The sequence below is a fragment of the Corvus moneduloides genome, chromosome 5, assembly GCF_009650955.1.
Source record: "Corvus moneduloides isolate bCorMon1 chromosome 5, bCorMon1.pri, whole genome shotgun sequence".
NCBI classification, from domain to species: Eukaryota; Metazoa; Chordata; class Aves; order Passeriformes; family Corvidae; genus Corvus; species Corvus moneduloides.
Genome location: NC_045480.1, coordinates 51,260,883 through 51,275,219, shown reverse-complemented (window position 1 = coordinate 51,275,219; position 14,337 = coordinate 51,260,883). Strand labels below are relative to the sequence as shown.

The following is a 14,337-nucleotide window of genomic DNA, read 5'->3' as shown; positions in this document are numbered from 1 at the left end:
CTTCTGTGTTTACACTGGCCTATTAAAGGCTAAGTATCACTCCATGACTTCTAAAGATACATAAAATGAAAATTAAAAGCAAATTCTCCTCTAGAAGACTGGAAGAAATACCTAGACAGATCCTCTAAACCAAATGCTGACTGTAGTGTCAAATGAAACGTGAAAGAAATTAACCAATACTAAAACTATTGCTTTAATTTTAGTATAGCATGAAAATCAGAATGGCGTGAAAATTGATACTGGTAAATTCAGCACATCATACCATATCCAGTATTTCAGGAAATACCATTCACTGTGTTTAGGAAATACTAGAAATGTATGAGAAAATGCCTTACAATCAAGTACATCACATTTTACTGATAATGGATTTTATTTTGTATTTTTTTTTTTAATTTCTTATTAGTGTTTCTAATGTAGTCATGGAGAAACTTGAAAACATGCTTCCCAGATACATAGAAGTTTTGACATAATTACTTGTTTGAAAAAAAAACCAAGAAAAGAGTCATTGACTTAGATTTGTAAAATTGGGTTGCAGGGAAGAACAAAAATATTGCATCAGTACCTATATTATTTATTATTTCAGAAAATTAGAAAAAGTTGAAACAGTATGTTTTAGTTGTTTGAGGATTAGATGGCCTTGTGCTTAAGTTAATGGTAACTAGACATTTCTATGTCCCTGTGAATTAGAAAATATTAACAGATATACTGTTTAAAGATGTATGAATTGCTGCTGAAGCATTAACTTTTTACAGATTCCTGTGTACAGTCTGGATGCTTTAGAGACTAAATGAACCTGTTATGAGCACAATAATAACAAATCCTTAGTGTATATAGGTAAAATAAAACAGTGCAATAACTACTGAAGAGTAACCAGTACACCCTCTTAGTTATCAAAAGCTAAAATGCTTAAAAATGCCCATTAGAAATTGCAATGAAAGAAAAAAACTTACATAATTTCCTCTTCTTGTTAAAATTATGAGAAAAAATTCTTTCTTGTAATGGGACAAAATTTAGAAGTGTTTTGCGTTTAGCCTACTCCTAGTGCTATTTTTACTAGCATAAACTTATATAGCAGCAAATATTTGAAGAATTGCAGTACCCAAAATAAAGAGCATCCTTTTGAGCAAATATCGTAAAATCAAAGTTTGAAATTTTGGGGACAGATTACTACCTTGAGTAAATTTTCATGCTTCAAAATTGTATCAGGGGACAAGTCCCAATTTTACAGGGACTTGTGCAGCTGAATTATGAGCATCTCCCAAGACAGAGGTCAAGTGATAGAGACTGCGTGGCCCCCTTGGATAATGTGTTCCAGCACTAAATCACAGTCATGGTTGGAGAAAAAAAAAGGTGAAAAATGCTAGGGGAGTATAAAAATGGGTTATACAGGACTCTTGAGGCATCAGGCAAAGTGCAGTTGATTTTATGTTGGAGCAGGATGGAGGAGGAACTAGACTGTCTCACTTGGATCTTGTATGTCTATGATTTTATGATTTTTGAGATAACTAATTCTGCAATTAATACATTTTTCTGCTCTTAATTGCAGCAGGAAAAGCATCATGAAAGCACAAGAAATAAAGGTAAGTGCCAATTATTTTCAAAATGTGGGCATTCGTATAATTATCACAAATGCAACATTCATTATTGGTAAAAACTATCCAGATGGATTGTCTACTGAGTATTTTGGTATTTGAAATGATAAAAATATACCCAGGAAAGGGGTTGAAATTTAGAAAGGAAATGTATTAGGTACTGGTTTTGGAACTCTGAGATGAACAACACTGATTGCTGCACTCCGGATGGGAGATAGCTTCTCACTAAGTTTGTGTCCTTGACTATGGCTGGGTATCATGCTTTCATAAAACATCAGTACCATCAATTTAGCTTCTCCCTTTCCATTCAGTAAATCTGAAACTGGATGTAATTCCAATTTGTGCACAAGTGAATCATGTCCTTAATAGGCTGCCTTGCAAAATGACTGCTGGGGGTGGTTTTTGCCTACAATTTATATTTTCACTGCACCTTTGTGCCAGTGGCTAAGCACTATGTGAAATAGAATATCCAGGTTAAAGAAACAGCCTTGTGTCAAGAAAATTAAGACTTCCAAAACTCTCTGTTAAGAGACAGAACATCCAAATCTCTTGGTTAAAAATGGCTAAACAAGCAATGAAAAGCAGAATTGCCAATAGTAGCAAGGATTGTTCTCTTGATATTTCAGTTGTTTAAAGAGATAGGATATGATACTTTAAAAGGAAAACAAAGGGAGGGTAGGAGAAAGAGCAGCAGCTCTATGTTGCAAAGAGACAAGGGAATGAAGCTACAAACCAACCTATATCTTTTTTATTGCCTTATGAAGCAATGTGTAATCATATCACCTGAGTTAGCTGTTCTTAATCCAGTTATTTATGTATCATAGTACTCATTCATCTCAATTTTCTTTCTTTCTCTCACACTGAGGCCAAACACAAGCATCTAAAGGCAGACTAAAGCTGATGGTTGATTGGAGCCGTGTCAGGACAATTACATCGTTTATGATGATATGATAATTTACATCACCTGAATGTCCTATGGTCCTTCATTTGAGGAGTGTGCATGGGAAAGATAATTGAACCAAAAAATCTCCTTCATTTTCAACCAATTTGTGATTTATAATTTTCTTTTCTGAGTTAATACAATATAAAGTTGAATCTTCTCTACATGTAGTAAGTGCATTCATGATGTATTGTCCAAAAACCTTTCCTGACTTAATACAAATTACAAAAAAGACTGTGAAAACTCAGATTAGATTACAGGAATAAATGATGTGTGAATACTGAAGGACTCTGAAATGGGCCATTCTTTGTGGATTTTTATGCTTTATGTCCGTTATATATGATGTTTGACAGTCTTTTTTGCACACCCCACCCCATGCTGTTGCCAGGTGGTCATTATGGTATGTATGTGAGCAACAAGTAAAAGTAGGAACAAAGGAATGACCTGGATGGGAGTGCCTATCTTATTCATTAGCTGTTAGTTTAGTTAACTAAGCACGGAAATAATTTTCCAAGGATTATAAAATAGTGCCTGCAGCTACAACCAAAGGAACCCATTAAACTCTACTTGAAGGGAGATCCCCGTTTTCTCATATGATACAGTGAAATTGGTGCTCAGCTGCACAAAATTTGTTGTGATTGTATCTGTAACATCACTTGAGGAAATTTTTAACCTACTAAACTTCTTGCAAGATATGTTTGCCTAAACTGACAGTTCAACTTGGAAGATTTTGGTGGTCTGGAAGACTAATCATACTCAAGAGTAGTCTTTGGAACATATATGTATCTGCAGATGTACTTTATTGCATAATGCTATTTTGATGTGGATTTATGATTGGAATTTTTTGTGGGGTTCAATATGTTTTCATATTCTTTAAATTTATTTGTTTTCATGTGTTCTTTTTCCATGTAATTGCAAAGTTTCAGAAAGATATTTTTATTTAAAATCTTAAAACTTTTTCTACTTAAAATACTGGTTGGTTCAGATGAAACATTTTTGTTTTGTCAGTGAGCAACTGCAGTTCACATGCAATATCTAAATGTTTTGTGCTCTGCATATGTTCTTGTGAGATAGGTAAATTTTCCTGAAATTCTCAGGACGAGTTTCTAGCAATATTCCTTACACTCTGCATATTTCAACCACTACATATGGTAGAAGGAGAAAATAATTTCTGTGATTTCTTAACGGTTCTGACACTTTCAGAAGCAGTGTTGTCCTCTTAATTCAGAGGACAATTACAGCTCATCCTTACCAAGTGAAATGCTGGAGTCTCTGTTGTGCCTCATAACTTCAGTTAATGTCACTAGTTCAATATCTAATTTTTGTTAATAATTTCATTAGATTGGATTTTTAAGAGGGGAGGATATTACAGCAGAATTCAAGTCAAATGCTTTTTGACTTCAGCAGGATCAATATATTAGTAAGAAGGACCATTCTGTATCTTTAATTATATTATAAATACCTAGTAATTTTTCATTTTACCCAATTTATTTAAAATTGCTATAAAATACATCAGATTCCTATTTTTATTTTAGTAAGGATGTTTTTATTGTTCTGTAGTGGTTTTTTTTCTCCCTGACACATTTCTGACCTGCTTGTTTTTCCCATCTGTTACTTCTGCTTTCAGCCTCTAAGTCAATCACACCAGAATAGAAGCCAATACTCAAACACACCCTGTTCTGACACTAATCCCATCTCTTTCTGATCTGTGATATGCTTTTTCTTGTTTTACTTAACAGATAACAGATCTTTTTGTACACTGTTTGAGAAAAGCAGCACTGCTTTTATGTAAAACACTATGTTAACATTTTACAATTTTAGTATATGTCGGCAAACTTCCTTATGCTTCTGAGAATCTTTTGTGTGTTAAAATGATTATCACAGGGCAAAATACAAATGAAATTAGCTTCGTAACACTTCTGTAATATAAAAGGAATAACAAGGCGATCACGAACTAAGCCTTGCTAACTTTTAATTGCTGGCTTGAAGTCCCATTTGACCTTCCTTACCTTTCTTTTCCAGTATTAACTCCTTCAGACAAAAAAATGTTTTATTCCAAACCTATAGTGGAAAATAAAATAGATATTTTTTGTGATGAATTGGAAACATCAGAAATTGTCTTACTTTAAGCAATGGGAAGAATTTTCTTCCCAGCTTATGCTTGACTTAGGAGACATTCATGTGCTTTTAATAAAGATCATTATAAACTTTAAAGTAGAAATAATTTCTGACAATATTATTCTGAATAACTTTTACTTCTGAAGTACCAGGAGGTTGTCTAGTGAAACATATCAACTATTTGCCAGACTTGAAAGGCATCTCAATTCCTTTTCTCAGAAAAAACACTGGCATACAGGAAATAACGAGCCACAAAAATATTTCAATTAACTGCTAGCATTTCATATCAGTTCCTAAGCTCAGTCCCAGTTTGAATTACAGTACAATAATTTTCTTTTTTGAGAATTTGTAATCCATTTTAGTATAGAGAAGCAATGTGTAATATGTTTCTAAAAATCCCCAGGAAAATCAGAGAAAAAAAAAATCTGAATTTAGGCTGAGAGTAAGGTGGTTGTTGTGTTGATGTTGAACAATGATACGATGGTGTACACTAGTTGTGTAACTTTGCCTATTAGTTTAGCAACTTAAAGAACACCTTTTGAAAGACAGAAAAGGTGCTCCAGCTTAGATTTGGAAAATAGGCACTTGCAATAGCGTCTTCAAAATGTGCATGCAAATAATTTTAATTTTATTAACTTGAAGGGGTTTTTATTTTAGTGAAGTGCACTTAGGTACCAACTGTATAGGATGCTTTTAAAATGCTTGCTAGCTACTACTGATCTGAGCTTTGAACATCACTAATACTCAAAATTAAACCGTTTAGAGAATTTTGAACGACAAAATTTTAATTACAGCTTGAGTTTCTAGTTGTACTCAATACTTCTCATTTTTTGCTTACCTTAATAATCTGAATGTAAAACCATTGTTGGCTCACGGACGAGTTTCAAAAACATAATTCTCTATGATAATGAACATACTGTGAGACTCTTCTGATATCATTAACAAACATCTGTTCCTTTTATAATCTTTAGCTACCAAAATTAGAGAGGAAATCATATAGGCATCACTTGTATATCTTACTTACTCTTTAATCCTTAAAAAGTTAGCATACCTGCACAACCCTTGTGGCCTTTTTTGGGATCCCAGACTGGTGTGATCTTTTCCTGTGCACTGATGAATGTAAGACAGAAACTGAAAAAAAGCTTGAAAAGGTTCAAAATGGAAAGAATTTAAGGGGAAAAATCAGTAAGGCCTTATTTGAATTACAACTTGTAAAAATGAAATTGTACCTGGAGATATTCTCAAATGCCAGAGGGTGAACAAACTGTTAGATCCATCCTGCAATATGTCTGGCTGTTATTACTTTTGATAAAGGATAAAACTATGCATGTTCTGATGCAGAATACATGATATCAGCATCCTTTGTCATGTTAAAACCATTAACTGTGGCAAAAAATACAGTTCCTTACATTCTGTAATGAATCCAGTGATTCCTTTTGTCTACTCAAGCAAATGATTCTTAATTCCTCTTTCAACAGACTTGTATTAATTGTGTATGGTTAGAATCTGAACTGCAATCCTCTTGGACTGAACTGACTACTGCTGTAGCTTCTCTACTGGATCAGTACATTTCAGAAAAAAATGTAGTATTTTAGAGACTGTGTGTAGCAGCAAACACATTGGTAAATGTTTGTCCAAGATCATTGTTTTCATTGAAATGCAACTGCTAAATAATTTGACCTACAGGGTTTGTTCTGAAGTTCTTTTCTTTGTCATTATGCTCCAACTTACCTGACTGAATAAACTTTGAAGAGCTGGTATGAGGATTTTTGAATTAAGCATGCCAAATACTATCCCCTTTATTCTGTTCCATTCTCCTCCAAGGCCTAGTCAACTGAAACTAAAATCTCTTTTGTTACTTAAGAATTGCCATAAGAAATGGTGTTCTGTTTTACACTTGAATAATTCTCCTTTCCCTTTCTCACAAAATAACTACAGACATAGTGTTATTAACTGAATGTTTTGGGGTGTTCTCTATGTATTATTATATTGGAATGGCTTTAGCATGATTAACACTTGTAGAAATTACAACGCTAAATTTGAATCAATTCAGAGTCAGATTATGAAATGCATTTAAAAGAAACAAATTTCTTCATGTGTGAAAATAATTTTAGTGTAACAGCTAATCTTACAGTTTATTTTTCAACAGGCCTGAAGCTCATTTTGAGAAAGTAAAGTGTGTGAGTCAGTGTCAGATATTAGTTCTAGGTAATATTTTGATAACAGTGGGATTACTCAGACATAGAAAGCACACGTTAAGAGCAAGGTCTCTCCTGTATGTACAGTTTTATGAAAATGTTTTCTTATTTTTTTTAAACAAAGCATTATTTGACAGTGCAGAATTCCAGCTTTCATATCTATCTGTCAATACAGCACAGTATTTGTATAGTAACCTTGTCAGACCTGCTACCAGTGTAATGCCATGGACATAAACAGTGTAAACTGCACAAACATGTTTGCCTCACCAGTTGTTGTCTTGAGGTAAACATACTTTATCTTAGTCAAGAAATTAATTAAAAATGCTAAAGTAATAAAAAGTGAATACAGCATGGTGCAAATATTTTTCAGAATTGCAGCATTTACCTTAGTCTAAATTCTAGACCTACATTTCATACCGGTGAAAAATTGTCTGCAGTTTTAGTATGTTAGTGTCAGGGGAAGACAGCATCACATAGAATTTCTTGAGTGTTTTATTACAAATTATGTATGCATTTTCACAGAGGAGTTATTTCCAACTTTATATTGCTTGGCTGCAAAGTTTCCAAGTTCATTTTTGCTATGAGAAAATATATATGCTAAAAAGATAGTAACTAAAAACCAAAAGAGTCAGAATGAGACTAAAAATTTTTTCTAAATTACAGAAAAATTCACAGCTTCCAGTGTATATTCAAAAAAATCAATTGGAATAGTCAGATGCATCTTTGTTTTTTCTTAAATGCACATCCATTATTTCTGCCAGTATTTAAAACTGTGTGAGGGGATGCACATCTAATCTAATAGTGACTACAGAGATAACTACTGATATTTATTGCATATAATTATAATATATATTATATGATAATGTATATATATATGATCCTATATACATTATATAATAATGTATATATAATGATAGTGGAGAAAATATGAAAGCAAAAAATATTCTACGACTGTGCTCTGTTGCATTCATAAAAGGATGAAATTCATGTGAGATGTGTTTGACTTGATAGCAGCTTTAGGAATTATACATACAAAGAATTTATTTCTTCTTTGGATTTTCTTTACAGCAGGGAAATGTACATCTGAGTTTGGTTCGCTTCTCATATGTAATATTCATGACATTCAGAAACTTGGAAGGGAAAAAGATGGTCTGTGTCAAAATTCTAGGCAAGAACTCTTCTCGAAAATGATATATCTATTCTAACAGGAAATGCAATGGTTATTTCTGCATGTAGTAGCACAGTTGAGCTAACAAAAGAGATGGGTAGCCCTGTCTTGTTTTTTTAAAAAAAATCATCCGTGTCCTCCTAAAATTTAGGTTGCATTCTGTTAAATTACTAAACCTATTTCAAAGTAGATACTGTGAACTTGACAAGAGAGGGTAAGTTCCACGGCATTCATGAAGTTGTTCTCTGTAGTGCACAAACACTTAATAGGAACAAATACAGCAGAGAAGAGATTCAACACTGGCAAGGGAGTGGAGTGCTGAATACTGACTGAAATACATATGCATTCCTATTAAGACTTTACTAGCTTTAAAGAAGTCACTCAGAGGATGAATGTAGCAATTTTGGTTATTTACATTTAAATGTATTGGTAGTCTGAATTTTAATGATGCAAGACCCACCCACAAAAGACTTTGAATAGCAGTGCAGTTTGATTTTTTTTTTTCCCACATAAATTTTGTTTTAAAGCTTCCATGTAAGAGTAGTTACTGTTTAACTTGAACATTTTAGTGAAAATGTTTCAGGTAATGTCTTGTGTTGTTTCAGGAGTAGGCTGAGAAGAGTTAATGCATATGAATTGACTTTAAGTTAGTCTATTCTTTTCTTAATAATGTTGAGGTTTTAAAGTTAAAAATTAATGCTAAAAGCTTTGTAATTTTATATATTAAGATTCTTCTTTGTGCTTTAGACAATGTATATTTTCAGAAATGGCTTTGGTTTACCTCTTTCATCTTAAAAGAGGTACACAAACCATGGATGGCTTTATGAAGTAATTTGAGTTAGCTCTTGAGCACTGATGATTTGCACTAAATTCACAGAAAAAGTATACTTGGATCCTTTAATATATACAGATATATATACATTAGTGAAGCGTCTGTAGGCTGTGCATGCCATGTTTCTCACATGTAGTGAATATTTCTTTGATTACACTAACAATAGAAATCTAAATGTAAAACGGGTCGTTTCCTGTGAAGTTTAGCTGGTTTAAAATATTATCTGCCTCTTCTGTGTACCCTACTCCTTTGCAGAACATTCATTCTCAGAATGAAGAGCAAAATATGATTTGTATCAGCACCACAGATAACTTTGTTAAATCTGACATATGATAGCCAGGTGGAGCAGGCTATTTCACACTACCTGTGATGTAGCAGGCAATTATTATGACCAAGAATAAACTAATGAGAATGATAGAAAGTGCAGCTCATGTTTTGTGTGACAGACTGTTGAAGCAAGATAATCTTCCTATCTTAACAACTTGAAGTTTTCCTTTTAGAATAGATTTTCAAAAAGCAAAGTGCATGTCAGAAACTCTCCTAATGCTACTAAACAAAAAACTTGCATTTTATTTGTAAATAAGTATACAGTGTAACAGCTAAAAAGTCTATATCGGAATTTTTGGGAAGGCAACTTCTGTTATTGGGTTTTATTTGCCTGTAGCATAACCCTTGCTTTATCAGTAGATCTCAGTATTATCTCAATATGTTTATATAAAATAGTCTTGTGATGCCTCATTACTGAACAGAAAGAAGGCTATGATATTTATATCACTGAAAAAGATATGCATAGAGATCATTTTAAAAATCCACAGAGACCTTTAAAAGCTCTACAATATTTTTTTAGATATGAACTTAAAATCCAATATAGGCAATAGTTCAATTAGACTATTTGAAAAGAAGTATTTAAAGTTGAGAAAGGGTTGTAATGAAAGAAAAATTGAAGTTGAGGAGGCATACATAACATTCAGAAGCAAGAGATCTGGTATATAAATTCTATTTAATTTTTTTTTTTTAAATAAATACCTGTAAATAGGTATCTTTTTCATTCAGGTATGAGGCCACTGGTTTTTATTGTATATTTATAACACTGATAGCTATCAGCATAACTTGCATGTGGGTTTTCTGTGCTGTTTACACAAACTTTTAAGAACACTTATGCAGAAAAAGACCTGACACGTTTGTGTCACCTGGAAGAAATTTCTATACTCATGCCATCTAAAACAGAATTACTTTTGGCATTCATATAATATTCTTCAGAATACTATTGATTATACATTAAAAAGGCATTTTCTCCTATCAAATAACTCTTGCAAGCAACTTAAAGGATAATCAGAACTTATATAAACTTGAAAAATGAGTCTGTTGAACAAAATTTCCACCTCAGCTCCCATCCCCAATTATTGCAGCGCTGTATATCGTTCAGATGCTGGCTGAGGCAATTACAGTATTCAGTTTTTTCCTTTGTCTTTGAAAAGCAGGGGTTGATGTGTTTCACTGTCATTAAGGTCGTGTTCTGGTTTGCTCCAAGCACACTCTTTTGCCACTTGCCTTAGACACCAGAACATGATTAACAGTGTCAGATCCTGTTAATGTTTACATCATAACTGAAAGGAGATGTTACAGTGAAGTGCAAATTAAAGACTGCTAAAATGCCTGCCACTAACAATTATGGTGGGGCAGTATAAAATTTCTCATTTGTTTCCAAAGGTCAGATTAATAAAGCTGTGTGGCACATTATCATAAAGGGTGGACCCAGCTGTCTGTTTAGATTATGCTTAAGAGTCTAATGTTTCTAAGGAAACTTTGCAAGGAATGAATGCATCCATTTTAACTAGCAGTTTAAATGTGGGTAATTATTATACCTTTTTCTGAAGGGATCCAAACCAGGGGTTGCAGTCACTCAAATGTCTTTCTCCTTTTTAATTCACATCTATAAAAATGAGATTTCTTTTATGAATTTCTTTTTTAATCCTTAAAGTAGCTCCCCAAGACCTGAAAACTAAATCCTTAGCTGAATGAGCTGTAAATTAAACTGCATCAAATATTAAAAATAGACCTATCTCTATATATTCCTACATGACACAAATGAGAACTAAAAGGAAGTGCACTAGTTAAATTAAAGATATTATTTCCATTAAAACAATGGATAGATATATTATGGCTCAAAATTTAATTCAAGAGAGTAACATTAAAAATTGTATTTATATTGTACCTATTCAAGTGATTAGTACAAAACCATACAAAATACATACAAAATTTTTTGATTATGCAGTTGTGTACATCTTTAGCAAATGAATACAGCTTTCTACTCTTTCTTCCTAATAATAAAATTTCTGGTCATTTTTCAAAGTAGCTTTTTGAATGTTTGCTGAAATGTAAAAATTAATTTGCTATTATTAAAAATGGTGGGGTTTTTTTTCTTTTCTTTAAATACACATAACAGTATTCTGTGAAAAAAAAAGGAGAGTTGCAGGAAGTTGGCAGTAGAGTTACTAAGATTTAGATCTAAATACACGACTAAAGAAATTGAATGATTTTTTAGGTTTGTGTTGAAAATAAGATTAAATATCACAGCATAAATCAAGAAACTGGAATAATTTTTTTCCTCTAATCAAGAAACCACAAAGGAAAATAATAAAAAAAGTTTATCAACTTTACGATAACTTGAGTAAACAAAATGTCATAAATCCCTCAGCTGTTCATAATGTATCAAGAAGGTTTTCCTAGCAGAGGTGATGAAATACTAAAAAGTGTTACATATGACACTTCTTAAATCTCACCTGACATACCATATCTATTTCAGAATGTTCATGTTTTAGATAGAATTTAATTTAATCATAAGCAAATACAGAGAAGGGTTACTCTAGTGTTCAGACAGTATTTTTAAGTAAAACTCGAGAACAAAACTTGTTTTTCTTAGCAGAACAGAATGCTTAAAAGCACGTTGATACAAATGCTTGAAAAAAGCATGAAACTCCCAAAATGAAAAGTTAGGTAGATTATAATTATTTTAAACAAGAGGCAGTACTCCTTGCACGCAGCAAGACATTTCTCTGTGTGCAGTTTCTTCCTCTTTGCATGAATTAATATGATATTAAAAATGCTATGTGTGATTGCGTGCAAATAACAAAGTAAAAATTGAATTAAACCTGTTTCAGGAGGAATTTCCCTGGTTCTGTGAAGCTAAGGAAGAGATTTGGTGCTTTACCTGTACACAAATTTATTTGAGTTCATGCAAAGTGATGCATTAATGAAAGAAAAATCTCAGGGAATTGCCTGAAAGGGATGGTACAAGGAGTCACTCAGCATCTCCTTTAAATTGAAGCAAGACTTCTCTTATCTGGAAGACTAATCTAAGGTGTTCTCTTTATAGGGCAAGGTAAAATGTTTCAGTTTAGGGGTTATGATAAAACTCTGTTTTTTTGCATTCACATTCCTTTGTAAAGATAACTTTATTTGTGCAGCCATGGCCTGGATCATTTTCTCTCAAGCCTTCTTTTTCCATGTTCTTTCCCACCTGTGTCCTGTTTTGTATAAGCTCTGACTCCCTTTTGCATACCAGCCATTCATATCTTTCAATATTTGGCATGGCAGAAAGTAATCTGTGTTCTCAGGGGAGAATATATGTAAGGCTTAAAATGCAACCTCCCTTGAATATGCAAGGGTAGGATATGCCCTTGAACTTTCAAAGGTTTTTAGAGATTAAGTATTTGAAGTAATTTCTAGCTTTCCTCATAGTCATAGGGCACATAGTTTTCAGTTTCAGGTTCTGAAAAGGAGTGAACTTTACGAGACAGTCTGAGTGAAAACAGCTAACATTCAGTTGAGATCATGTCTTTACAGGCATATATTTGTAAATTGACCTGTGCTTCCATGACCTTGGAGGGCCTGATCAATCTTCAAGAAAGAATTGTATTTTATTAATTAATAGGGATTTAAATATTTTTCTAATTTTTAAAATATTATCTGAAATCATAATAGGGTAAATTTTGACTGATACTTAAAGATTTTTAAATTTATATGATGGACAGATAACTGTCAGAAAAAGTTTGTCTTTCAAAATTGTAGCAGTTGACAATAATGTTTGCCAGATTTTGTTTTGCTGAGCTGTGGAAAGGATATCCATATGGTATCATTGCAATGACAGTAACAAACTGTAATTCTGTGTGGCCCTGAATAACAACATAAGTGGAGGCCTTTGGATGCTCAGGCAACAGGTATTGATCAAAAAGCCGTTTGATCAGAGTTTCCAGCCTGGGAAAGAAATACAGTGGGATAGATTTTTGTTCATACACTTACCAGAATTTTCTTGCACAGGGGTTGGTTAAAAGGTAAATCCATGGCTGATAAAGTACTGGCTGATTGTTGTTTAAATAATCTAAGAGATTTGACACGAATGGTTACACATCTAAATCCCATTCTAGAAGCAAGTGTCTTTGTATTCAATAGCAAAGTGATAGAGTGGGATTCTTTATTCTCTTCATGCACGCTGGACTTCGTAGCATATAGAATTTATTTGCACGTATGGTGCCCAGGCTATAAATTTTTGTTTCTATAGCATTTGGTGTCCTGTCTAGACTTAACCAAACCACAGGCTTAGATTGCTGTGCTGGCAGGATCTCAAAACAAAAATTCTCAATAATAAGGTTCAGGTTACTCTCTATTTAAATTTTTCACAAAACCCACAAATATAATTGTGAGTGCTGGACCACTAGAAATAATCAGTCAAATCTTGATGTTTTCATTCTTTTAAAAGACCATAAAATCCATGGCAGCATTGCTTTAATGGAAATTTAAGAAAACATTTCATTATCTCAGAAATAAATATATCCAAGGATATTAAAACAAGCATTTTTCTTAGCTTTTTAAAGTCCTGCATAGAGCTGATTAAATGAAGGCTCTCGGAAGGAAAGATTAGAGAGTTTTAGCAAATAGAAAGGCATACAAAAATCCCATTTGTACTATAAGTGCCACCAAGTTTCTAATAAGCACACATTGATTCTTCCTCATAAAATGTAAAAGCTGTGATTTTGTAGCTTTAAGGATAATTGCCCACTAAAAATGCATTACAAATGGAGGAAGAAAACCCAGTAAAAATATTCTGGTTTCATAATCATAATTTCTATGCTCAAAGGATCATATATGTAGGTTTCACTCTGGTCTAAATAGCAGTAATCTGACCTTCTTCCCCCAGAAACATTGAAAAATCTTATTACTCTTTATAATTGTAACCAACATCTCAAAAATAAAAGCCATACATAGAGTTAGGAGTATCATTAATGAAATAACATTCGCAGAAGTAATAGAGAATGATGAAAGCTAAAGAGAATGTATTTATATTGCTTAAATGTAGTCTTTCTAAGGTGGTTCAACATACTCCTGTGTAAACATATATTAGTAAACTTAAAGGAATATGTCTATATGTTCACAGGCATACAGATAAAATGTTGGGACAGACATACAGCAAAAAAATGTGTAGAAGGAGA

General features: G+C 32.9%; 1 protein-coding gene across 2 annotated transcripts in view; it reads left to right on the top strand.

Moving 5' to 3' along the window:
* Nucleotides 1–14,337, top strand: part of FSTL5 (follistatin like 5) — a 275,687-nt gene that overhangs the window by 41,379 nt on the left and 219,971 nt on the right. For both annotated transcript variants that reach the window (XM_032109691.1, XM_032109690.1), the window contains exon 3: nt 1,547–1,580. In XM_032109691.1, the coding sequence (XP_031965582.1) occupies nt 1,547–1,580 (34 nt within the window). The remainder of the gene's footprint in view (nt 1–1,546; nt 1,581–14,337) is intronic.